The following is a 26,486-nucleotide window of genomic DNA, read 5'->3' as shown; positions in this document are numbered from 1 at the left end:
CAAGCCAATTAGTGGCACTGCCAGGGGCCTCGTACTTCCTTCCTACTGTTTGTTTGTTTTTTCTTTTGTTGCTGTTGTTTTCTGTTTTGGGTTTTTGTTTTTGCTTGTTAGTTTAAGCTTTATTGTAGTTTTATGTCGTATGTAGGTGTATGGAAGGGTGTGCACAGGTACATGCAAAGGCCAAGAGGCGCTTCGGATCCTTAAGAGCCGATGTTAATGTGAGGCTGGAGACGTCTGCATAACTCCCCGCTTGTCACCTCAGTGTGGGATGCAAACTCCAGTCCTCAGGATGGCTCAGAAGTGCTCTTAACTGCTGAGCCATCTCTCTTTTTTTTTTCTCAAATTTTTCTATTTTTATTTATTTTTTGTTTAAAATTAATCTATTTATTTATTTTTCTATTATCATCTTGATAGAGTATGTATTCTTATCTTAATAGTGAGATGTTTCATTGAGAGCCATCTCTTAAGCACCCCCTTTTTCTAACTTTTAATATTTGATTTTTTAAAAAGAGATTTAAATTGTGCGTGCGTGCGTGCGTGCGTGCGTGCGTGCGTGCAAGAGCACTGGTGCGCGTACACTCCTGGTGACCAGAAGACAGTGAGGCTGGAGTTACAGTTGATGGTGAGTCACCTGATGTGGATGCTGGGAACTAAATTCAGGTCCTCTGGAAGAGCAGGAAGTGTTCTTCACTGCCAAACCCCATATTTGAGTTACACATAGTACTTGTACATACTTGTGAGTACAGTGTGATTTATTCTATTTTTACTTGTGTGTGTGTGTGTGTGTGTGTGTGTGTGTGTGTGTGTGTGTGTACACGCACACTCAATCTAGGTGGTGGTCAGAGGACACCTTGTGGGAGTTACCTCTTTCCATCCCGTGGGTTGATGGGAATGGAACAGAGTTTGTCAGGTTTGGCCGCAGGCACCTTTACCCACTCAGCCATCTTAAGGCCCCAGCATGATTTGTATATTTATCAGGAAGTGGTCAACTCAGGGAGATTAGCCCATCCGTCAGATTATACTTTTACCACAGAACATCTAACCATGACATTGCTCCCTTGAGGGACCTCCCCCCTCCTTTCTGCCCTCCCTTATCTTTGAGATCTACCGGTTTACTCTGGTGAGAGGCCTGAGGTAGAGATGCTCTCCAGGCACGTAGGGAATGTCTCTCTATAGGAGCCGTGGATAAATTCATTTCACATGTTTTCTGGAGACTGTGGTGGGGGTCAGGGACACAGACCCAGGGGCCGCCACCGTGGCAGAGGACAGACGGGCAGAGTGCCGTGGCATGGTGACCATTGCATGGGGAAAGATGTGTGAGGCTCAGAGGACAGACAGGCCAAGAAGGTGGCAGAGCCTTTGAGACTCAAGGGTGGGCATGAAGGACTCCGTCCTGAGAGAGGGAAAGACTGTGTCTGTCTTAGGCACCCAGAGCAGAGGGGAGGGTATCTAACTGGAGAGGCATGGGACAAATGGAGGGCCTTTTTTATCCCCTTCCACAGAAGTGTTTTGTATTTCTAGCTGTCCTCTGGACAGTTCAGAAGTAATGGGCTATAGCTAAATTTTTTTTAGTCTTTGGGGCCCGCTACCCAGCTCCCAAATAAGTACACAGAAATTTATTTTTACTTATGAATGCCTGGCCCTAGCTTGGATTGCTTCTAGCCAGCTTTTCTAACTTAAATTATCCCATTTCTCTTTAACTATGATTTGCCTCTGGGCTTTCTACCTTTCTCTATTCAACATATCTTTCTTTACTTCTTACTCTGTGACTGACTGTGTGTCTGAGTGGCTGACCCCTGGCGTCCTCCTCTCCTCCTTTTCTCTCTCCTTTCTCCTCTTTTTTTTCAAGCCTAGATTTCTCCTCCTATTTATTCTCTCTGCCTGGCAGCCTTGCCTATTCCTCTTTCTGCTGCCTTGCTATTGGATGTTCAGCTCTTTATTAGACCAATCAGGTGTTTCAGACAGGCATAGTAACACAGCTTCAGAGAGTTAAACAAATGCAACATAAAAGAATGCCATACATCTTTGCATCACTTAACAAATATTCCACAGCATAAACGAATGTAACACATCTTAAACTAATAGTCTACAACCATGGGCAGTGAGTGGCCTTTCCAATGTATCTCAGAGGGGATTTGCTCCTCAGTGCCTTTTCCATATAACCTTAGCATTCAGACTACCTTGCGGATCCTTTTCTAGCTGACTGGTTCTTGAGTGGCACACCCTTCTAACAATTGAAAAGCATACATGCCAATCCTATAGCTTTGTCTACAGCCATACGCATCACTCTGTGCCCTTCAGAAAGTCTGTTCATCTCGAGGTAAAGCAAGATGCTTGGGAATCTTCCAAGAAAAAGACTGAGAAGAACACAATTCCACCCCAGGAATTTGACTCCTGGGAGATCCAAGGGAATTCATTTAGACTGTCTGTCTTTTTTTTTTTTTTCCTTACCTGTATAACAGGAACACTAGACCTTGGCCAGTCTGCACTAAGCACTGGTGTGGGGAGAAAAGGGGCACAGAATGGAAAGGAAGTGCTTTCTATGTGCATTAGGGAGAGGCAGGCAGCAGCAGTTCAGGGTGAGATGACACGTAGTGCCAGCATCAAGTTCAGGGCAAGTTTGATGTGAATGAGCCTGGGCTGAGCTGGAAAGAACCTCAATAGTTAGTGTCTATGACAGAGAGCTGCCTGTGACATGTCTTACAGGTCCAGTTAGCGCCCTGGTGGTTGATAACAGGGGCCCATGTCTCTCCAATACTGTTGTATTCAGCCTGTATACACGAAGCATAAGACTCTTGGGACCTCTGTTGGAGCAGGTCACCCCGTCTGTCTTCAGTAGGAACAGGAGCAGTGTCAGGTTTGGAGAGCTTGGACCCCACCTCACTCCTGCCTCTGCTTTGAGAGCTGTAGCAACTCCAGGTTGGACTCCAGATTGCTGGACCTTCCAGCAGTTAGAAATCCTGCTGGGGGCAGGAGCCATGGAAGAGGAGTTTGCTTGTCACTGTAGGTACTTGCGGTTTTTTTTTTGTTTTTTTTTTTTCCTGCCAGATGGGGCACATCTTGGGGTCCTAGGGCATCAGACTGGTGGGCAGCAGGAAGTGGGAACTGCCAGTCTGGCCCCGGGAATTCACGAGACATTACTCTATTGACCTTGACAGCTGACTTTCATTCACTTAATTATCCCAGCCTTGGGGTGTGGGGGAGGGGAGGGTGCTTCTAAAGCAGAGCCAGGATGACAGCCAAGAAGCCCACCAGGTTCCCAGTCCTTAGGAGGCCGCATCACTATTACAGGCATTTTCATTGACGAGCTGGCGTGGGAAGCTGGCGTGGGAAGCTGGCGTGGGAAGCTGGCGTGGGAAGGTGGGAGCTCCTTCTCCTGAGTTCCCAGATTTGGAGGCATCACGGAAAAGAAGAGTGTGTGTTGTGTGTGTTGTGTGTGTGTGGGGGGAAGTGTCTTTAGGTGTACCCCTCTAAAACAGTGGCGGTTCCCCAAGAACAAATTTGCACCTGAGGGACCTGAGCATTCTCCATTTTCCTGTCTGATCCAGTATTAACTTACTGAGCAGTAAATTCGTTTCTGAGCCAGCTTGCTTATTCCATAGAGCAAAAAGGAAGTCAGTATTTGCTTCTTCAACAAGGTCACAGGTCACCTGACCACGAGTCCTTTAACAAACAGCTGGGAAGCGGACTGGGCTGTGCCAGCTCAGCTCCATCTCTGCAGCTTGAAGCCGGCCTCCTGAGAGGCGGGTCCTTCCGGCCAGGGCTGTGCAGAAGAATGGCGGGGTACTTAAGGAGGGTGATGTGTACACAGCTTGCTTCCCAACTGACCTGGCTTCTCCAAGAAGGCCCAGATCCAGCAGCTGCATGTGAGCTAACTAAGAGAAACACATGAAGAAACATGTGGAAATGGAATTGATGCAATTGTGTTAATGTGCGCCTTGCTAAACCAGAGCCCTAGCACCCCATTTCCTGGTGAGTGGGAAGCGAGCCTGGCTAAGAACTCAGCAGGTAGAATCTTTTAGGAGTGCATCACACTTCTTTGGTGCCCCAGCTTCAGCGCCCCATGGATGAGCTGGGCCTTCAGATGCCTCCAGTACCACTTGGAAAACTGGGGTCCTAGGATGGAGAATGAAAGCTCTTGTCTCATCTGCAGGGTCGCCCCAGGTATGGGAGGCATTCTTTTCTCTTTCGGAAAGAGGGCTTTGTCTCCGCCAGGTGATCATGGAGGGCCCAGGGGGCTGCTATTTTGGTGTGCTCCCATGCTAAATATTTGACTTGGTAAGGTTGAATTGTCCAAGAATTCTGTGGCAGGGAGGCTCTCTTTTCAAGGAAATCCAAGGTGCTATTTATTTTGGCACGCAGCCTATTTTGCGATGAAAAGCGGCATTTTTATTATTGCAGAAGAAAGAGGGGGTTGACGGGGAACGAAAATGCAGACACGAGTCTCAGTTTCAGGACGAAGGAAGAGGCTTTCTTTATACTTCGACGTGAGGTTAAATGAGGTTTGAAAATGGCATCCTAAAAGGAGTAAATGTGGATGGGGGAGGGAGTAGGGGGTGGGTGAAGACGCCCAGGAGTCGGGCTGACCTGAGGAAACTATTTCTAACATGGCCTGGCTGCACAGGGACCATCGTTGCTGACACTGACTGTCTTAGCCCCTTCCCCCCTCACTGTCCCTTACGTTTGGAGGGACACTTGCCATCCTGCCCCCAATTAACTAGGGACCTTCGGGTTGGCCATGTAGCCTCTGGCTGCCTCTGTCCTCATCTATAATGCAGAGCCAGCTCCCAGGCTTGCTTGCATTGGGGAAGTGACACTCGGGGCTCCGCACCTGTTCCTTTCTCTCCCTGGGTTCCGTTTGAAGATAAGCTCGCTCCCTCTTACCTGTTTAAACACCATGCACAGCAATGTCCAACACGTTTTAAATGTGGAGGGTCGGGTGATAACAGGGGTGCGCCTTGGGAGAATCCTGACCTTTAGAGGCTTGCTGATAAAGGAGAGACGCGCTGGAAAGAGATAAAGCTATGTGCTCTCAAAAGGTTGGGGCTGTAATGAGCTAGCGAGAAAGGCTAGGTTCTGAGGGGGGATCCTTGAGACTGGGGCAGACCACGGACAACAGCGACAGATGCTAAAAGGTCTTCCGACTGTGGATACAGCCTCGCAGGCTGGTTTTAAAATGCTGGGTATCAAAGCTTTAAATGCTCCAGATGGTTGTGGGATTTAAAGGGGCGTTACATCCGGCAAAGCTATCCTCTATTCACGTTGTGTTCGCACAGAGTAGCATGTGATGGTGTGGTAGTTATCCTTTCCTATTTACCTAACCTCCAAACACCCGCCCAACTCCAGGGAAGCCTCCTGAGCCAAACTCCACCATGGGTGCTGGAAGAATCATGGAGGAGAGTGGACCCAGCTCGGGTCGGGGGTGGGGGAGGAAAGGGTAAATTCCTTCATTTCCTTTCCGTGTTCTGAGCCCTTTACGGGGGCCCTTCCTCCGAGAGCTGGCTTTCAACTCCACTTAATATCTGTAGCCTTGAGGTGATTAGTTTTCGTAAAATGCGAGTGGAGGTAAACCTTAGAGGCCTCCATGGAGTTTTTCATCCTGAAATCGGACCTTTTGCGTGTGGAAGAATCCCTTGAAGTCATCTGATCCCGTGTTTGATGGGCCGCATTCAGAATCCCAGCCAAAGTCGGTAACTAATGTCCCCGGGTGCCGGTTAGTTAGGGTTTGCAGCCACGAGTCCGGCTACACATGGTGGGTGGCATCCTGCCTCAGAGAAGCTGCCCCAGGAAGGCTCAAGCAGGCCCCCTCCTTTTCATGAACTGAGTAAGGAAGGAAGAATTGTTATCAGAACGGTTCCCCTTCCCGGGGGACAAGGGACAGCCACAGCTGCGAACTGGGCCGGCCCACAGGACGGACAGGTGTTTCGGGCCACGGTAGCTCTAGCACAGGGTTGGCTAGGCTGGGCCTCTGTCACGCTGCATCCCCTGCTGGTTATGACCTTCAATCTCAGCCTCAGTCTCCCCTATCTGAACAAGGAGAGTAATCATCCTCCGGGGTTAAGGCGAGAACCGTATGAGACAATTCAGTGTATTAAGTGCTTCTGACCCCACCTGGGGCTTGGGGCCTCAGGATGTAGGCGAGCAGGAGGCAGAAAGAAAGAAACATTAAGATGGTGGAGGGTCAAAAGTCACTTCCCATGGCCCACCCACCCCTGCTTGCCATCTCACCCCCAGAGACTGCGGATAAGGGATCATGGGCGGGCGAGGCAGGAGAGTCCTTTGCTGAAGAGTCCCCCCTTTACCACAGGGCCAGCCCTCCCTCAGCCCCAGGTTAGAACCTTCCATGCTTTTCCATGGTTCCCCTTGCAGGCCACTCTTAGCTCCGAGACCCGCCACCGCTGTGACCTGGCTTATCCCTGGTCTGTCTGCTCCAGCTTGTAGCCAGGCGTCTCCCAGGTCCCTGCTTGCCGAGCAGTCTCTCTCCCACCCGTGGCCCCACAGCCGCTTATAAAATAATCACACGGAGGCTTGTGCTAATTACAAACCATATGGCCTATGGCTTCAGCTTCTTGCTAGCTAATTTCATCTTAAATTAACCCATTCCCATAGTTCCGTGGTGTTACCAGTTTGCTGACATATTGTTGCTCCTTCCGCAGTGGGCTCGCACGCTCGTACCTCTCCCGGCTCCGCCCTTCTCTCTCTATCTCTGCTTGGATTTCCCACCTGGCTGTAAGCTTTCTTGCCATAGGCCAAAACAGCTTTATTTATTATCCAATGGGAGGCACACATGTTCACAGCACACAGAAAGACATCCCACCGCACCAGCTCTCTTCCCTTCCAGAGTCAAATACTTGATGGTCAAGAGCTCTTGAACTCCAAACCAAGTGCAGTGGTCAGTCAGCACAGGCATTTTTGCCGGGAGGCCTCTGCTTCCGCAAAACGTGGATGCCCTTTGAAGCTCAGCTAGACATCCGAGGGAGACGTCCTGTGACAAGTGTGTGTAGACTGTGTGAAGGATCCCAGGGAGAAAGCAGGGACCAGGCTTGGGAGACACGACAGCGCTCACAGAGTTCATGTCACACTTAATATTGGGCAGTCCTGAATTACCCGGCGGGAAGTAATGTTACTGGTTTTCAGTTTCCCACCCTCTGGTGTGTGTGTGTGTGTGTGTGTGTGTGTGTGTCCTGGAGGGTTGTTCCTCATTCCCAGACCCTCCCCTCTTCACTAGCACACGGTTCTCTGTCCTGGCGATTGCCAGGCACATTAAAATTCCTAAAACAACTCTGCTGCCTCTGCTGTAGGTAATCCACTATTCTAATGGAAACTGACTGATAATCATACAAAGCCAGTTTCTGGGTGATTTATTGTAACGGGATAGGAGCTAGAAAGGGGCCTGGGAATGGATTAAAGCTTTGAGGACTGACGGTCAGATCTCGAGGTTGACCAGTTCAGAGTAAGGACAGCATTCTGCTTGGGAAGTCCCTGATGTCTCCTGGCCAATGGGTTGACCCTCCCCTTGTCCTTTCTGCCCATGGTTATAAATCACCCTCAAGTATCAGCTCCTTGTCAGTCTTGACGTTATCTCATCTTTGTCTTGAATTCGATGGGAATGCCTTACATCATCTATAGGTACTCCATTCTAGAGTTTTCACAAGATGGATTCTATTCTCTTACCAGGTCCAGGAAGAGCCCCATACTCATTGCCAGACACCTTGGGCTTCTTCTATCTCCATCACTAGTCTGCTGGGGGGCCTTGGAACAGTTTATCTAGCCTCAGTTCTCTCATTTGCCAAATGTCTTCAGTGGCAGCTTTACCGTTAGCGTTCCATGAGGACACAACCAAAATGGAGGAGCTCTGGAATGTGTCTGGCTTTTCACCTCCCACTTGGGAAAGCTAGTGTGTGAGCACCCCTGGGAGAAAGGCTGAACTGAGTGTCACTTTCTTTGTGCCATTTCTCAGCTTTCACCTAGTCCAGCTCTGGCAGGGTTAACTGTTTCTGTTCCTTTTCTTTCAGAACACCCCACGGACTGCACAGACTCAGTGGCTGAGAGGTGCCCGAGAGACTGAGAGCTGTACTCATATGATGGAGAAGGCTGATGGTAGGCAGGCGGTGTTCTGTTCCCCGGTTTAAAGGGTTAGTTGGTTTACAAAGGGTTAATCACCACCAGTACCTGGAATGACTTTGGAGAGGTCTGTAGGAAGCGGTCTCCAAACAGGCAATGTGGGGGTCCAGAGCACCTACTTCAGCAGTGAACCATGGCGGGGGGATAGAGAATGAGACTGAAGTCTTTTGGGGGAGGGGGGTTGAAAACAGGGTTTCTCTCTGTAACAGCCCTGGCTGTCCTGGAATTCGCTTTGTAGACCAGGCTGGCCTCAAACTCACAGAGATCTGACTGCCTCCCAAGTGCTGGGATTAAAGATGTGCGCCACCACCACCACCACCTGTTGATAGTGAAGTCTTGTGAAGTAAAAACATTAAATATGGATAATTTTTTTTCCTCTCATTCACCTACCAAGAATACAATAGGTTCTCCTTTTCCCTCGTCACCTTTTTTTTTTTTTAACAGATGAGGGGATAAAAAGGTTTGTGACTTAAAAAACATTTATTATTTCTCAGAAGATTGTGGAAGTTAGTTGTGTGGGGGGCCAGCATTCTGGTTTAGGCTGGTGTGGCTGATCTCTCTTGGCCCTGTTCATGGGATCTCCTAGATGGCTGGGTGGGGGCTGGATGGTTTAAAACGGCCTGTTTGTGTGTCTGATCGTTTAACTCCTGGGCCGTCAGCAATGACTTAACCACATGTCACTCGTCATCCAGGAGGCTAGCAGGGCAGAGTCCCACGTGGAGGGAGAGGAGCCAAGCACAGGAAGAGCAGACAAATCTCAATAGGCAGTCAGTGTTCATGTTTCTGTCTCTGTCAAGATTGTTGGCCCCTAACCCTGAGCCAAAGCCAGTCACAAGGATGATACTTTGGCCGTGTGGTAGAAGAGCAACTCATAGGTGGTATAATATTGGGCATTTTTTCCAAACTGTCTGTCATGTCTCATCTATAAATGGATTTTTTTTTTTTTTTTTTTTTTTTTTGGTTTTTCGAGACAGGGTTTCTCTGTGTAGCTTTGCGCCTTTCCTGGGACTCACTTGGTAGTCCAGGCTGGCCTCGAACTCACAGAGATCCACCTGGCTCTGCCTCCCGAGTGCTGGGATTAAAGGCGTGCGCCACCACCGCCCGGCTATAAATGGATTTTAATAAAGTATCTCCCAGGCTTGGTACATGTTAATCTCACGGATCAAGAATAAGACCACTACCATAATCTAAAGCCAAATTTGAAGCAAGCTTTAATTAAATCCTGGCCAGGTGGATGGGCTCTGGCCAGGTCCATACCCAGGTTCATGGTTAGCTGAGGCCTAAGAAGGAAAACCCGTAATCCATTGCATTTCCCATTGGGTCCAATCAGGGGCAAGCATACATCCTGATGTACATCCAGCCTACATCCAATCAGGGGCAAGCACACATCCTGATGTATGCTCTGCCTATGAGCCCTCCCGCCCACATGCGTTCAAGCACAACTGTTTCAGATGGGTCAAACAAACTTGTGTAGTGGAGTGAAAACACATGGCTTGTTATCTCCTGTGCATAAACAATCGCCTCCAGCATTTCAGAAACTGTCTGTCCTTGGGCAAGGGGCTTGCAGATCAGAGGCATTTTTGCTTCATGGATCCCTCAGGCATAGTAATTAAAACTTAAAATGTGACTTTGGCTCTCACATACGGAAGGAAGCAAAATGCTGCACATAAAATCACTGAGTAATAGCCCTCGAGCATAGTGAACGTTCCCTCCCAGGAAACACGCTGCAGGCCACAGCCTGGAGCCCGGGCTCCCGACTCTGATGAGATGCCATTTTCCAAACCCCCCAGTATCAGGAAATAGGAGAGCTCCCAATCTTTCAGTCACATGGCCCTTACTGGTGGCCCTTACTGGTGGCAGGACCTAGGACTAGATGTCAGCTGCAGTCCTGACTCCTGCTTGTTTCCAAACGCATTTCCCTGTGTTTCAGGAGCCTGCCACTTCCTGCAGAGAGCTGCTCTTCCCTCCTGCTTGTTTCCAAATGCATTTCCACTTCCTGCAGAGAGCTGCTTTTCCAGTGCTTCCTGGAAATGGTCCCTGCTCCACCTCCTCGGTATCACTCCCTTTCAGTTATTCAAGGACACCCACCTCCAGGAATTCAAGGAAGGTGCCCCTCCTTTTGGGTACATCCTCTGGATCTTGACTTCTTTTGTTTTAGACAGGGTCTCATCATGTATCTCTGGCTGGCTGGAACCTTGCTATATATAGATCAGACTGATCTGCCTGCCTCCTACCTCTGCCTCCTGAGGGCTGGGATTCAAAGCCTGAATAACAAGGCCTGCACTAGCTTGGCTTTTCAAAGAAGTTCACTTAATATCCTTTCTTCCCGGCATCACTTTTGGTCACTTTCTCTTAGTTCTGTTTTCTCCATTTCCTTCAGAAACTGATGACAGACGTTGGAGCCTTGCTTTTGCTCTTTACCTCTGATTCATTCATTCACCTGCTAGCCTTCATCCACTTAGCCTTTGAGGCAAGGACTGTCACTCCTTCCTTCTCTGTCCCTTTCCTATCTGCCCCCATCCTGTGTGTGTGTGTGTGTGTGTGTGTGTGTGTGTACTGTGGATATGGCTCTGTGTGCTGTGAATGTGTTGCTTTGATTTGGTTGATAAATAAAAGGCTGATTGGCCAGTAGCCAGGCAGAAAGTATAGTATAGGTGGGATAAGCAGAAAGGAGGATTCTGGGAAGTGGAAGGCTGAGTCAGGAGATGCCAGTTCGCTGTCCAGGGAACAGCATGTAATGGCATACAGGTAAAGCCATGGAACATGTGGAAACACATAGATTAGCAGAAATGGGCTGAGTTTAAGTGTAAGAGCTAGTCAGCATTAGGCCTGAGCTAAATGGCCAAGTAGTTTTAATTAATATAAGCCTCTGTGTGTTTACTTGGGTCTGAGTGGCTGCAGGACTACCGGGTTATAGGGCCCTGGCAGGACTGGAGAAAATTCAGCTGTGTGTGTGTGTCTGTCTGTCTGTCTGTCTAATGGTTGTGTTTGCAGGCTTTTCCAAGTGCCTACCAACCAACTTTGCTTTTAGAGCAAAACAGTTCCCAGTAGCTCTGAATCTCTCATGGTTTTCTTTTTCTTCTCCCCCTGATTCATTGCCCCGGTTTCTCCAGTTTTCTGGGGAGACTTACACACACACACACACACACACACACACACACACACACACACACACACACTGTCAAGCTCTGATGCTCGCAGAGTTAATTAACCCAGGGAGAGAATCCACAGCCAGTCCTCTCCCATCAGACCCTCCCCATCTCTGCCTATAAGAGCCTCAGTAAGACCCCACATAGTCAGTCTACAAGTCAGGCAATATTTTCTCTACTTTACAGAGGGAGAAACTGAGGCATAAAGAAATGAGATTCTTTTTCCAGAGCCACATAAGTAGAAAGGTTGGTTTACCTGATCTAACTTTTATTTTGACCAGAGACTGATCTAAGTACTTCTGGCCTTGACCCCCTGTCCAAGCTCCTGCATGCCAGACAGAACTAACAAGAGCCCATCTTAATGCGAGGTTGGGTCTTATGTACAATGCTCAAGCTCCAGCATGACTCTTGCCCTGGGAGAAAAGGAAGAATACAGGGAGATGGGTGGCATGCAGGGTAACATGAGGACCACCAAATTGATATGTGAGTATGGGTATGTGTGTATATGTAGGAAGCTGCCTCTTAAATGTCTCACCTCTTAAAAATGATATATTTATTTATGTGCATCTGTCTGGGTTTGCCTATGCTCTTTGGGTGCGCTTGGAGGCCGGCTAGAGTTTCAGGCAGTTGTGAGCTGCCTGATAAAGGTGCTGAGAATGGAACTCAGGTCGTCTGGAAGAGCAACAAGTACTCTTAATTGCTGAGCCATCACTCCAGACCCATGAACCTCTTTCTTTTGATGTCTTCTCAGTCTCGGGCTCCTTTGGCTCCCCTTGGCTCTCTCTGCCTTTCAACACTTGATGCCATGTCTTCATGCTCCAGATCTGCTCCCAGAGGCCCCTGGGAAAATCAGAGCATTTCTACTGTAGAGGCAATAGAAGGATGCAATAAACAGTACGGCCTCTCCTTTAGGAGAAGTCTCTGCTCTGGGTGGTGAATCTCCCCGCTTCACTTTGGACAGCCATCTCTCTGACTTGACTTGTCCTCCTAATCCAGGGTTCTGCTGAGTGGGCCAGTAGGCGTCAGAGCACAGCTTAGGAAACCAACACAGGCAATAACAGAAAATGGCCAGCCACACTACTGTAATTGCAGTGTGTCTCCTTGGCAAGTGGGCAAGTTGGGAGAGAAAGTTGTGTGGGTAGATGGGAAGTTATGTGGTTATGTGGAGATTTGGGCGCCGGAGGCACATTGCCTCCTTGTCTACTGGAAGTCTGAAGCCCAACAGGGACCACGGTGTGACTCAGGAGACGCTCACCCTGCCCTCTGCTGTGGTTGTAACAATCACCCACGGCTCTGTAGATCTATTTAGCAATAGTGGTGCAGAGACTTCATGTGTCGAGTTGGCTTCATCCCCTTCTCTAGAGACACCTAAGCAGAGTCACTGGGCAGGCATGTAGCGCTGCTAGGAGGAGGAGCCGTCAGGTGCACAGCCCCAGGCTGTCGCCCCCAGCGATCTCACCATTATGCCGTCTTAAAGCCCGTCTCTTTCCCTCCAAATGACTTCCAGTTTCTCTCACCTTGGCCATGTCAACAGTCTGTCTACTGGTCCCAGGCCAGGCCTCTGATTTATCTTTCTTTCAGTCCTTTGCAAGAATGTTCGTTTTGAGCTGTGCAGGATGTCACACAATTATAATCCCAGTGATTCAGAGGCTGAGTGAGGTAGAAAGATTGACAGTTCAGAGCCAGCCTGGGCTACACAGTGAGACCCTATCTCAAAACCAAACTAAGCCAAAGCAACTACAAGAACAAACAAACAAACAAAAACCCCAAAACACCTCTCCTTGAAATGTGACCAGTGTACTTACTTAAAGCCTGTTAGGGAATCCTGTGACCTAGACAGTAAGCCACATGGTTGTCATGCATACAGGTTGCTTCAGGATCCGGCTTTTCTTCACTTTCCCCATCCTGAATTTCTCTCCTAACTCTTCAACCCCACACTTTAAGTTGTGGCCATGTAAACTTTTACCCAGCCCTGGCGTGCTTTGTGAGCTCACAACTCTGTGCCTTTGCCATTGCCCTGCCTTCCACCTAGAGAATGACCGCCTGCTGCTGCAGGGCGGACCTCCCTGAAACTTAATGGCTTCCCACAGGAATTGATTACTGGTCCAGATTTAGCTTGAGAGCTCCTCGCTTGGGTCCTTCCTGTCCTCACATTATGACAACCTCAGAGAGTTCTTATATGGTAGCTAGCTTCCCAACATAGGTGCATTCTGAGAGGCCCTGATAGAAACTACCAGTCTCCTTATGGTCTAACTTTAGAGTTCTCTTAGCATCATCCCTGCCATATTCTTTTGGCCAAAGCATTGCAAGCCAGCAGAGATTCAGAGTGGTGAAGAAATAGATTTCCCTTTCTTAGTGGAATTAGCTTGCTTGTCTAAAGGGGCTAAGAGTTGACAGAGCCATCTTGGGGATTAACTGCTACAAAGTCTTTTGCTGTCTTGTTCTGGCAAATTTCTATTTGTTCATAGAATCTGCCATCTTATGTCATTCTTGTAAAGTCTCCCTCCATTAGCAAGGCAAATTTTTTCCTCCATATCCAAGAAAAGACTTCCAGAGAAAGGGGGAAAATAAGTCAGTGAAAAAGACTACTGTATACAATGTCCAGTTACCCAGCACATTGCATTGTGTTTGCTGCTGCGGTATCTGATCATAAATCCTATGAGAGAAATGGCTGTTACTGACTTATCTTTGTGTCTCTAGAATGTATAGCTCAGCAACTGACACTCGGTAAATAGTAGCTGAGGTATACAGATTGAATTGCTGATGTTTTATATATTCTTGCACTAAAACCCAGCAATCGAGTAGTCCCAGCAAACGTGTGCAAGCCCTCCTTCATTCCCAGTGGTGAGTCACATACGTTGACTTCCATCATGGGACCTCAGTTCTCTACATTTTGGGCTTCCACAAAAATAGTAACTATAATAGTGAGCATGTTTATCATCCTACTCAGTTTTCAGGGGGAAGGAAAACTGGGCATCCATGATCACCTGCTCTAGTTCCTGTTGGTCTTTAGGTAACCAGAGGCTTACGTACCCCAGGAGTTTAAGAAATGTGGGAGTCATAAATTATCAATATCTTAGCCTTTTGCAAGATTTGCTGGAACCTATTTGAGGCATACCAGTTTCTTTTTGAATGCTGAGAAAATTGTGTATCTCATCCTGCAGAATCTTCCGAGTCTATAATTATCAGTTGGTACCCTCCTTTGACAAATTGCTGGACTTCAGTTCAGCCGTTACGCAATGCAACCCAGAAAAACAGTGTGAGGCAAATTTGTTTTCCTGGTCTGCGGGTAGGTTCATGATAACAACTGAAATGGCATATTGAAAATAAGAAAGCACAGACATTGGCTAAATACACATTGGTTTGGTAAGACGATATCCCAGCACAGGAATCAAGTATATAGGTTCCACAGCATCCTTCGAAGGCTAGAGCATCAGAGGGAAGGCTCATACAGTAAGGTGAGGTCAAAGTCACAGACATTCAGCCTCATTTTAACTTTGTGCTGATTTCTTTATGTCTCATGTCTCCCAGCCAAGGACCAGTCCTCTCGGGGGGATGAAGAGAAAGATCCTGCAAAGAGCCACCCTTACTCTGTGGAGACCCCATATGGCTTTCATTTGGACCTGGATTTCCTCAAATATGTGGATGATATTGAGAAGGGACACACCATCAAAAGGATTCCTATCCACAGAAGAGCCAAGCAGGCGAAGTTTAGTACTTTGCCCCGAAACTTCAGCCTTCCTGACAGTGGGGCTCGCATCCATGCTGCTCGTCCCCAGCAAAACTGGTCTCCTGTGGTGCCCAGAAAGATATCCCTGGGGACCCAGGAGCAATCCCGGTCACTGCCACGGGCTGACGTCCCCCAGGCCTCAGTGTATGGTAGTGAGCTGAGCTATCACAGGAAGGCCCTGTTGGCAGAGGATACCGGGCAGGCAGAGGCTGGTGCTCTGGAGGATGGTGGGAGTGGACGGCCCCTGCTTTTGAGAGCATCCAGCATGCCTGCTACGCTGCTACAAAACCGGGCCCCCGATGAGTCCAGCCTGACCCCGGTTCCTTCCACACTGCTCCAGGGTGAAGGCAGTGTTTGTGATGATACCTTTGACCCTGCGGAAGGGTTCACAGCTTTCCAAGCATCAACCCAATCAACAGACAGGGAGTTGGGAGAGCTGGAACCAGCAATTCCAGAGCTGGTCATGGAGGGAGCTGAGCCTGAAGAAGGTGCCATAAAGGCTTCCATTCACCTTTCTCAGCCAGGTCCTCCCTCCTCAGTCCAGAATGTACCCATGGTTGTAGGGGATGTGGAAATTCAGCAACAAGCCAGAAAGGCAGAGGCAGTGCTAACTCCTGGCTCTTCCACACCCAGCCCACCCCCTCTGCCATCCCCCATCCCTGAGAGTGAACTCTCCCTGGAGGAAATTGAGCTCAACATCAGTGAGATCCCGCCTCCTCCACCCATAGAGTTGGATGTGAGGAGCATTGGTATCCGGGTAACAGAGGAGAGCTTGGGCCTGGTGGGAACAGATACCAACAGTATTTCCAGCCTGAGGAATCAGGTCTTGGCCCTTGAGGACAAGTTGTCAGGGAGAACAGAGGAGCTTGCCCACATCAGAGCTGCCCTCACGAGGCAGCAAGAGGAGACCAAGGCAAGGGAACGGAGGATCCAAGAGTTGGAGTGCACTGTAGCCCAATTAGAAGAAAAGCTTAGTCAAGAGAAGGCCAGTAATGCTCTGGACCAGACTGATGCCACAGTGAACACTGATCCTCTTCTTGAACTCATCCCCAAGGACTCGTGTGACAAGAACATTGGAGTCAACCTGATGAGAATCCCAGATCCTGAATGCTGGGCATCTGGAGCAGAGAAGAATGGCTTCCCATGGGTCCAAAGTAGTCACAAGCAAGGCCATCAGAGTCCTGAAGAGCCTGTGCTGCCACCCCAGCTGTCCCTGTCAAGGGGACCTGAGCAGGTCCTTGCCTCGTCCTTATGTAGCTGCCTCTCCATGGAGCTCAGGATCAAAGAAGATGTCTCTGAGCAGGAGAGAGGCCCACAGGTGGGGGCTGAGGACTTAGGCAGGGTAACAGGAGCCTCTCCCTGGAGCAGCGGCAGAGAGTCTGCCTCAGTGATCAGGGAGGAGGCCAGCTCAGAATTCCCAGGGGCTGAGCTACCTGGAAGGCCCGCCAGTTCCCCACAGGATGCCACAATCGGCCAGTATGTTAAGAAGATCCAAGAACTTCTTCATGAGCAGTGGAACTGCCTGGAGCATGGGTACCCGGAGCTGGCCAGCGCCATCAAGCAGCCTGCCTCCAAGCTCAGCAGCATCCAGAACCAGCTGCTCAGTTCCCTCAACCTGTTGCTCTCTGCCTACTCAGCCCAGGCCCCAGAGCAGAAGGAGCCACCTGCCCCGCCCTCATCCACCCCTCCACCGCCACCGGGTAAGTACTGATGCCTGCGACCTACTTCTCCTTTACATGACAAATTGTGGGGACTGGGGGTTTTAGTTATGAGTATGTTTTTGAAAAAGATTTTAACACACCCAGGCACTCAGGGGAATAAAAGCTGATCAGTGGAAGCCTTGTTGCTGGACTATGTCTAGCTTCAGGACTTCCACATACAGCTAAAGAGATAGCACAGGCCGCAAGATACCCAGCATGGAGGGAAAGCCATTTGCCAAGCCATAAGCCTGCAGCAATGAGTCTGCCCAGAGGGTACCTTGTCTGCGATGCATTATGTATAGGCCATGTCAAAGACCAAGAACACTACCTATGCACTCCTCCTGGGCCTTCCTTTGTGCTTCCTGGACTCTGACAATCCCCACCTTCCTTTCTTGCTTTTCACATCAGAGGTTTTCTCTAGCTTCAATTCGAAGGCACATTATAAAGAGACCTAAAATTGTTCATTTAATACTTGGGGTGTAGGGAGATAAGGAAGAGGGAGGAATGGGTGGAAGGAGTGAGGGCAAGGAGGAGGAACGGAAGAGGGGAGGAAGGGATGCCCATGTACAGAGGTTACCCCTTAGCTGAGCAGGAATGGCCGAGACATCACACGCACTCTTCACGGTTGAACGACGCTGGACCACAGAATGCCTTCCAGAATGCAAGTCGGCTCCCTGCCCCAGGTCACAAACCTGCTACTTTCTCACTTTTCAGCTACTTCTAGATTTGCCTACGGGGAACTGTCTTCCATGCCATTACATAGCACAAGATTTGGGACCTGGTTCCCATATCAGTCACGAGTCCAGTGTCATCCCAGGTGGTAACTTGCACACTCTCCAGGAAGGAGTATTGAGATGCCTTTGAGTAGAGATGGGTATTGACCAGCATCCAAAGACCTGAGTTCTGCCATACCATCCCGTGGGCAAATCTGAGCGCCACATTTCCCAGCCCTGAGATAAAGACAATGCTGACACCACACACATGTTCTGAGAAGTGTTCCAATAGCTACTCTGTCATACAAAGAGTGACATCATTCCCAGGGACAGTTCTACAATCATTGAACCCAAGGGCCTCTGACTAACAGCCCTAAAACACCCAGTCTGTGTTATCTGCCCCCTGCTCCTCCTTCCTTCTTTTCATATACCTATTAAAGCAAGAATCCTAGTCTGGCTGCCCTAAGGTCATTCTAACCTGTGATATTGTGTCTGCCTAGAGATCTCTCCGTCGACCAGCCTTAAGTCCATAATGAAAAAGAAAGACTATGGCTTCCGTGCAGGAGGTAATGGGACCAAAAAGAACCTTCAGTTTGTTGGGGTTAACGGTGGGTAAGCATCGCTTGTGAAGCTCAGACTGCCTTCCCTGCTACCTAACCTACCGCTGTCCTTAGCACCCTTGTCCTGGGGGACACAGCCGCGTCTCAGTGTTCGGCAGGGATTCCATCCCTGTGGACTGTTGGGTCGGCCCATGTCTGACTCCTTGTCAGCTGTGCTGGTCTGCTAGAACCTCTACTTTTAATGGTTTGCCCTGGTCTCCTCAGGGCCCACCTCCAGGGGGATGGTGGGAGTTTCAGGGTCTCTGGGCCCTTTGAGGAAGGCCTCTGACTTGAACACAACACTGAAACTAGCACGAGCTTGGCTGATTTGTTGAACTTCAAGTTTGATCTCTGTTTATTTCTGGTGCTGGGACTTGAACCTAGGTCTTGCACACAATAGTGGGTACTCTATCTACCACTACACCCCCAAACCCAATCCATTTTTTTTTCCTTCTGCAAATCAAACCAAAAACAACTAGTCTGTGGATAGAGAACAGGAGCCAAGCCTTCTCTAGACTGGGAGACTGAGCATTACGTATGGTCACGTGTCATCAAGCAGTAAGAACGCATTCTGAGAAAGGCATAGTTGGGGATTCCATCACCGTGTGAACATCAGAGTACTGCACACGCTAAGACATCGGTGACGTCACGAAGCACTGTAATCTGGGGTGTATGCAGTGTGTGGTTGAGTGGTTTGCTCTTAAATTATACCTAAATGGGTCACTTCACAAATGGTCATTAAAAGACAGCTATAAGCTAGGTGACAGGGTTTTTTTAAAAAAGGCAGGTAAATCCTGGTTGCTACCTTTAGCTCACAGGTAAGTCAAGAATCAGAGAGCCCAGTGAGATGGCGCAGCTGGTAAACGTGCTTGCCACCAAGCCTGAGGACCTGAGTTCAATCCCCAGGACCTGCAAGGTGGAAGGAGAGAGCGGATGTTGTGTGTGTGTTTGTGTGTGTGTGTGTGTGTGAGAGAGAGAGAGAGAGAGAGAGAGAGAGAGAGAGAGAGAGAGAGAGAGAGAGAGAACAAACACAAATGAATACATAGATGTAATATAATTTTTAAAAAATAAGTAAGTGGGGACTGTGGTGGTGCACACCTTTAATCCCAGCACTTGGGAGGCAGAGCCAGATGGATCTCTGTGAGTTCGAGGCCAGCCTGGTCTACAGAGCGAGATCCAGGAAAGGCACAAAGCTACACAGAGAAACTCTGTCTTGAAAAGACAAAGGGGGGGTGGCGCTGGAGAGATGGCTCAGAGGTTAAGAGCACTGGCTGCTCTTCCAGAGGTCCTGAGTTCAAGTCCCAGCAACCACATGGTAGCTCACAACCATCTATTATGAGATCTAGTTCCTTCCCTCTTCTGACCTGTAGGCATACATGCAAGCAGAACACTGTATACATAATAAATAAATAAATCCTTTTAAAAAATAAGGAAGGGGGAACTGCTGATTGGCTGTTTTCTTGGTGAAGAGGTACCGGGTGCTACAGAAGCCTGAAGGGGTTCTAGGCCAGCCCTGGAAGGGGCCTGATGGCTTGGCCACCTTCCTTTCTTCTCTTTGCTTGCCCTGCCCAGAGAGTCTTGGCCTGGCCATTTCTCAGTATTTGGAGCTCTAGAACCATGGTGCTCAGTGTGGCTACACCCCAGGGACACCAAGCTTTGGAAATTCTTGATTGCGATCATGGAGACTGGTGTAGTTAGCTTGGGTTCACACACTGAGAATGCTAAACACTCCAAAGGTTCTGCTGTTCGGCCAAGGTTAAGAGCCTATAACACACACACACACACACACACACACACACACACACACACACACACACACACACACACACATTTTACTTTTGAGACAGAGTCTACTATGCAGCCCAGGATAGCCACACTCTCGGTTCTCCTGCCTCAGTCCCCCTGAGTGATGAACTTGCAGGTATGCCCAACCTTCGTTCAACTTGAAGTAAGTCTTCCTCCCTCCACTGCCATTTAATTTGTGGCTGTTATCACATCAGAGCCTGCGTGGAGCAGGTATTGAGGGGTTCACCACTGTCAGATGTAATCCAGGCTGGAGCAGGAGGCTAAAGGATTCCTGGCCACACAGAGAAGTGAGGCAGTTCAGGAACTGAAGGTGGGTGTAGGGATGTTAGCCTAGACTTGGGCTCCTCTCTTGAGCATAGGGTTCCAGAAGCACGTACTGATGTTGACATGAACCACTGGCCCTGGTCACGAAGCATGGACCAAATGACCTTTGTGTCCTTTCCCAGCTATGAGACCACTTCCAGTGAGGAGACCAGCGGGGAGGACAGCTCTCCTGAGGACGTGTCTGACAGTGAGACCGAGAAGAAACGAGATTGCTCAGAGCCCACACAGGAGAGAGACATGCATGCTGCCTGTGAGGCTGAGCAGGGTGTCCCTGAAGGCACCAGTAACTCAGGCCAGACAAGTGGGCCTGGGGAGGAAGGCTCTCATCTGAGGCCTGAGAGGTGAGTCACATAGGTAGAAATGAGACACAGGTCCCTCTAAAGAGAGATAAGGGCATATTTCTCCTCCATCTAGTCCCATTGTGTGTGTGCACTTTTACCCATCCGTTCAGCAGTGTTTTCGGAGGTCCTATTTTGTGCCAACCCCTGTGCTGAGTGAACCAAACAAATGTGACCCCTGCCTCCATGAGGAACACTCCAAATGGCCCAGGTTCTCCATGGAAAACCAGCATCCGTTGGCACTGTAAATAGGGCAGACTTGACACATACTTTAGGAACCCTCTTAGCCGTCCTAGAATTTAGAACTTACTGCAACACTTGCTTTATAGATGTGGAAACAAAGGCATTGGGAGATGAGGTGATGGCCCCAAGTAGAGCAAGGATTTGGGCCCCGGGCCTTCTGAGTCTTACACAGTCTCTTCTGTCATAGCCCGAGGGCTGGGATTTCATGCGGCTGGTGACAGCGGCCACACTTGTAGTTCCACACTTTGACTATCGGGGTCTTTAACCTACAGCCCCTTCAGTGTCCTCATCTGAGAAGCAGTCGGATAGGTTGGATCTGAGGACTCTATGAAGAAATGCTGTCAACTGCCCAGCACAGGGTCGGCCCTCGATACATAGAAATAGGCCAGCTAGAACCACTGACGTCACCTCTGCCACCCTGAGCCTGGGTGTGGAGGATGGAAGACCAGAGCTGACTGTGAGCAGACCCTCGGGGCAGCTCTGTTACAACAGCCCAAGCAGACCATTCTTTTAAATCTCCACGAGAGAGGAGGGCCTCCCAGTAATGGGACAAGTGCCTGTCACTGGGACACCCCAGCCTCACAGCTTCTCATGGGGGACTAACCAGAAGAGTCGGCTCCTATGCATTAGGTTCTTTGGCTTTTCTGGGCACCCAGGCAGGAAGGGACTGCTTTCCTTCCTGGCATGACAATGACTAGTGTGGGAGTTTGTCCCCATGCCTTCCTTATCTGCGCCAGCCCCTGCCAAAAGCAAGAAGCACTCAGCTGCCAAGCCACATAGAACTATGAGCAGCCATGTTTTTTAGGAATGTCCCTCTTGTGGAGTAGTCTCCCAGCTTTGCGCATTTCAGCTGCTGCAGGTGGACAGTGAATGTCTTTTTTTGTCAGCAAATTGAACGATATAATCTCTCTGTTGTCTTTAGATGTAAACCCTCAGAGGAATTTCTTACCGCATGCCGGGCACTGAGCCAGCACCTGCCAGAAACCGGTGCCACCACCCAGCAGCTCCTGGTACTTGGACTTTCCACTGTCTCATGGAGGTTTCCAACGGGGTGGCTTTGGTCCCTTATTCTGAGGCAGCAGAGTGTGTGTGCACACAGAGTCTCACTCCTCAGGCATTCTGTGATTTACCCAAATGCTGTCCCCTCAGGAGATGGGCTAGGCTGAGGGAACAGAAGGATTAATGCACAAGAAAGCTAGCCATAGGGTCAGAGGCATTGTACCAAGTGTTTCTAGAAGTTGTAACTACCACTAAACTCTGTGACTAGGCTTCAAAGTGCCTTGCAGTCCAAAAAAAACCATGGGTAAAGTAGAAAAGGCATGTGGAATGTGACCTGGGTTTTACTTCCGGGATCTCTTCCGAAGGCAGTTAAGTTAATTCAATGCTCAGGGCCTGGTCTCCTCATCAGTAAATGACAGGTGGTAGCCTGTCTCCATCACCTCGAATCCTCACACTTGATTCTACCGCATCACTGTTTTGCTTAACTTGTATTGATGGGTCAGGAGACCAAAAATAAGAACATCCCTCCATTTGATCTGGCCCACGCTTATGTCCCATGGAGATTAGAACCTGTACTTCTTGTGTTCTATTTTTAATCAAGGGCTACTGGCCTGAGCCAGGAGACAGCTGTCAGACCCAAAGTGGAAAAACCTGGAAGCACTTTCAAAGCTCATTTACTCCGCCAGCAGAGCAGCCCAGAGATTAAAAACGATCAATTCAGCAGTGTTTGTTACTCACCCAACCCATTTTTTGGGTTTTTTTTTTTCTTTTTAATCTTAGCTGATTTGGCAAATGACATTCCCCAGATTGTTAAGGAGCTGATACGTGAGACGAATGTTGATGGACGAATGTTGATGGAGGCCCCTGATACTCAGATTACATAACTAAGCTGGGGGGGGGGTGTTAACTATTTGTTCATTCATTCATTCATTTTGAGATAAGGTCTCATACAGTCCAGCCTGATCTCAAACTCATCATATAGCCAAGCGTGACCTTGAACTTTCTGATCCTGCTGCCTCCAGCTGCCACTGTGCCTGCTTTTAGATGGTGCTAAGAATGGGATGCATGCTCAGCAAGGACTCTACCAGCTTCAGCTCCTGGTTTAAAATCCACCACCATATTCCATAACACCATGGCTTTCCTCCAGGATTTCTCGATGCCCTAGATAGAGAAGATACTCTGATATAGAGAAATGGTTCAGCCACACGTGACTCTGATATTTCCACTCTGGAAATGTGCATGCACAAGGTCACGTGCAGGCAAGCTTGGCACCACCCCACATTCCATCAAACCGTAGGATGCAAATCCCCTTCATCTCTGCCACCTTACCCCTGCCCAAGACACAGAATAGGTTTTAAAACTACCTCATGGTTCTCCTATAGAACCATGGAAACAAGAAAGCTGGCCCCATTTTATCACAGGGACAAGAAATATTCCATGAGGGTATATAATCACTTGCCTGAGTCAGAGCTTGTGTCTGGTTATGTGGATTTAATGACTAAATCCTGGCGCTCCTTCCAGAATGGACATAAAATCATTTATAATAACCACATCCCAATAGTATCTCTTGCCCTTTAGATAAATATTCTAAGCATGTGGCCTTAAACATTTGGGCTTGTCACACACAGAGCTGATGCCTCTGCTTGATATTTGTTTTGTATGTGGTTGTTTTGTATGTGGTTGCCAGTGGGTAGGAAGTAGAGGGTGGGGAGAAACACACCGGCATTGAGTGTGCTGCAGGATTCTTGGTCCTGCCGTCTCAGATCCCCCAGATAAAACACAGGAGAAGCTGCAGGGAAGTGTGAGAGAGTTAGAAGCATCCAAAAGCTGACCTATCCAAGTGTCACTGGGGCTCTAACTAGGGTACCTAGGCCAGGGACTCTCTTGTAATCAGAATTTCTGCCATCTCAGAGGCAAAGCTTGAATACCATCAGTCAAGAGTGGTTCCGTGTGTCCAGCCGGAAGTTATCTAGCCCTGCAGTAGTGGCCGCCTACCTCCTCGAGGTCCAGCCTTATTCCTCACATCTGCTGAAGCTGCTTGTCAACTTGGCTGACCGAAGTGGGAACACAGCCCTCCACTACAGTGTGTCACACTCCAACTTCGCCATTGTGAAGCTGCTGCTGGACACAGGTCAGAAGCGGCCCCGCGACATCTGTGTCTCTCTCTAAAGAGCCACCCCTTTGTTCCTGTAAGATGGGATCTTTTATGTTGCCCAAGCTATCCTGGACTTAAATCATCTTCCTACCTCAGCTTTCTGAGTATCTGGGACTAGAGTAAGGGGCCCACTTGTATCACACTCCTTTCTCATCTTCTGGTTCCTCTTGTAGTCCAAGAATGGGGCCAGACCATTTGCCTGCTTGTTTGTTTGTTTGTTTGTTTGTTTGTTTGTTTGTTTGTTTTTCAAAGCAGTGTTTCACTGGGTAGCTCAGGCTGGCTTTGAACTCATAGAGCTTCACCTGCCTCTGCCTCCCAAGTGCTGGGATTAAAGGCATGTTTTGTTGTTTTGTTTCTTAATTCGGGAAATCTTCACAAGTTTGCATGTCTTTCTTACACAGGGCCCAGGCTACCCTCTGTAGCATCCTCTCTTAGTATATGCACCACAGAAGCAAGTCCCCATTGCCTGTCCTCTGCCATTATTCTTCACAGTATTTCTCCCCGCTATGGTGTGGCGTCATCAGTATGATCCCTCTCATGTTGCAGATGAGCAGCTGAGACTTGGGGTTATAGAATTTGCTCAGGTCATAAAGCAGGTTTGCATTTGGTCTGTCCACCTCCAGAGCTGTGCCACATCTTAGGAAAGGCCACCGTCTCTTGTCTCCATAAAACACTATTGACAAAAGCATGGCTCCAATTAACCGACTCATGTATCTTTCATTAAGTATCTGTTGATTTCTTATGACTTATGAATCAGGGGTGCAAAGGTGAGCCAGGAGTGAGCCCTCTGTTTCTAGAAACTTATAGCTTAAACCAGAGTTGGGGCCTAGAAAGATGGCTCATCAGTTAAGAACAGCCTGCACCTCCAGAGGACCAGGTTCATTTCCCAGCACCCACATGGAGGCTCACAGCTCTTCTGAGTTAGGGTTTCTATTGTTCTGAAGAGACACCACGACCACGGCAACACTTACAAAGAAAACATTTAATTGTGGTGGCTCACTTACAGTTCGGAGATTCAGTCCATTATCATCATGGCAGGACATGGCAGCATGCAGGCAGACATGGTGCTGGAGAGGTAGCTGCTACATGTCAATATGCAGGCAGCAGGAAGTAGACTGTGACACTGGGGGTGGCTTGAGCATATCTGAGACCTCAAAGCCCATCTCCGCAGTGACACACTTCTTCTAACAAGACCACACCTACTCCAACAACGCCACACCTCCTAATAGTGCCACACCCTTTGGGGGGCCTTTTTCTTTCAGACCACCACACCTGTGTCTGTAACTCCAGTGATACCCTTTTCTGGCCTCTGCAGATACCAAGGATGCATGTGGTACACATACATGCATGAAGGCAAAACACCTATACAGATAAAATGCTAAAATAGTCATTAGAGCAACCTGTGGTATGTCCTAGGAGAAGGGAACACTACGGAACATGAGAAAAGAAACCCCCCTGGAGTCAAAAGGTGTCTGGTTTGCACAGTAGATGGATGGAGGTTGGGAAGCTAAGCCGGATCTGCACTTGCAGGCCCTTGGATACTGATGGTATTTGAACCCTCTGTGGAAGGTGCTGGGAAGCGGAGCAGGCTTTTGTGTAGGAAGCACATGGCCAATAAATCCTTTAGGAAGTGTGACCTCATGGTAGGACCGGATTAGCCACAGGTGAGGAGGTGGCAGGCAGACTGGAGTGCGTCGAAGGGGTCCACAGAGAGACAGCGCAGGCCTTCCGTAGGTGGAGATGATTGCATCCGAAGGGTAGAAGGGACCAGTTAGCTGTGAGGCGTGAGGAGAGTGGCATGACCTGTGAAGCTCAGGTGCCTGAGAAAGTGGTGATACTGTAGACAGGAAGGACCAAGTGTGGGAAAGGCCGTGTTCCACTTGGAGAGGGTTTCAAGGTAACGATGGTTCATTCAAGCGGAATGTTCACAAGGCTATTAAGAAATCCAGATCTGCTGCGCAGGGCGGAGTGCACCTTTAATCCCAGCACTTGGAAGACAGAAAGTGAGTTCTCTGTGAGTTCAAGGCCAGCTTGGTCTACATAATGACTTCTAGGCTGGCCAAGGCTACATAGTGAGATCTTCTTTCAGAGAAAAAGAATAGAAGGAGGAAGAAGAGGAGGAGGAGGAGGAGAAAAAAGGCAGAGGCAGCAGCTACTGCTATCTGGATCTGGGGCTATTTTGATGGCTCAGTGGTTAAGAATACTACAAAATATTCTCTTGCAGAAGACACAAATTCAGTTCCCAGCACATACCTGAAGGATCACAGCCATCTGTAACTCTAGTTCCAGGGGGAATCTGATGCCCTCTTCTGGCTGCCACGGGCACTGCATGCACCTGGTATACATACAAATATACGCTCAAAATACTCATACACATAAAATAAAAATAAAATATTAAAAAGAAAAAATTCTAGATCAAGGATCTGAGGAGATGGCTCAGTGGATAAAGGTGCTTGCTGCCAACCTGACAGCCTGAGTTTGATTCCTAAGACCCATAATGTTTGGTTTTGGGTTTTTTTGTTTGTTTGTTTGTTTTGTTTTGTTGATTTTTCAAGACAGGGTTTCTCTGTGTTGTTTTGGTGGCTGTCCTGGATCTCGCTCTGTAG

The 26,486-nt window shown here is 48.8% G+C and overlaps 1 protein-coding gene across 1 annotated transcript in view; it reads left to right on the top strand.

Annotated features, from left to right (window-relative positions):
• The window catches only part of Kank4 (KN motif and ankyrin repeat domains 4), a 69,640-nt gene that overhangs the window by 28,526 nt on the left and 14,628 nt on the right, over nucleotides 1-26,486 (top strand). The window contains exons 2-7 of the mRNA XM_006974036.4: nucleotides 8,016-8,100; nucleotides 14,805-16,703; nucleotides 17,917-18,028; nucleotides 20,268-20,486; nucleotides 21,649-21,736; nucleotides 23,637-23,856. Of these exons, the coding sequence (XP_006974098.2) occupies nucleotides 8,082-8,100; nucleotides 14,805-16,703; nucleotides 17,917-18,028; nucleotides 20,268-20,486; nucleotides 21,649-21,736; nucleotides 23,637-23,856 (2,557 nt within the window). The 5' untranslated portion in view covers nucleotides 8,016-8,081. The remainder of the gene's footprint in view (nucleotides 1-8,015; nucleotides 8,101-14,804; nucleotides 16,704-17,916; nucleotides 18,029-20,267; nucleotides 20,487-21,648; nucleotides 21,737-23,636; nucleotides 23,857-26,486) is intronic.

This window comes from Peromyscus maniculatus, chromosome 2 (genome assembly GCF_049852395.1).
Source record: "Peromyscus maniculatus bairdii isolate BWxNUB_F1_BW_parent chromosome 2, HU_Pman_BW_mat_3.1, whole genome shotgun sequence".
Classification (NCBI taxonomy): Eukaryota; Metazoa; Chordata; class Mammalia; order Rodentia; family Cricetidae; genus Peromyscus; species Peromyscus maniculatus.
The sequence above is the reverse complement of the archived record's forward strand: the minus strand, read 5'-3'. Positions and strand labels throughout refer to the sequence as shown.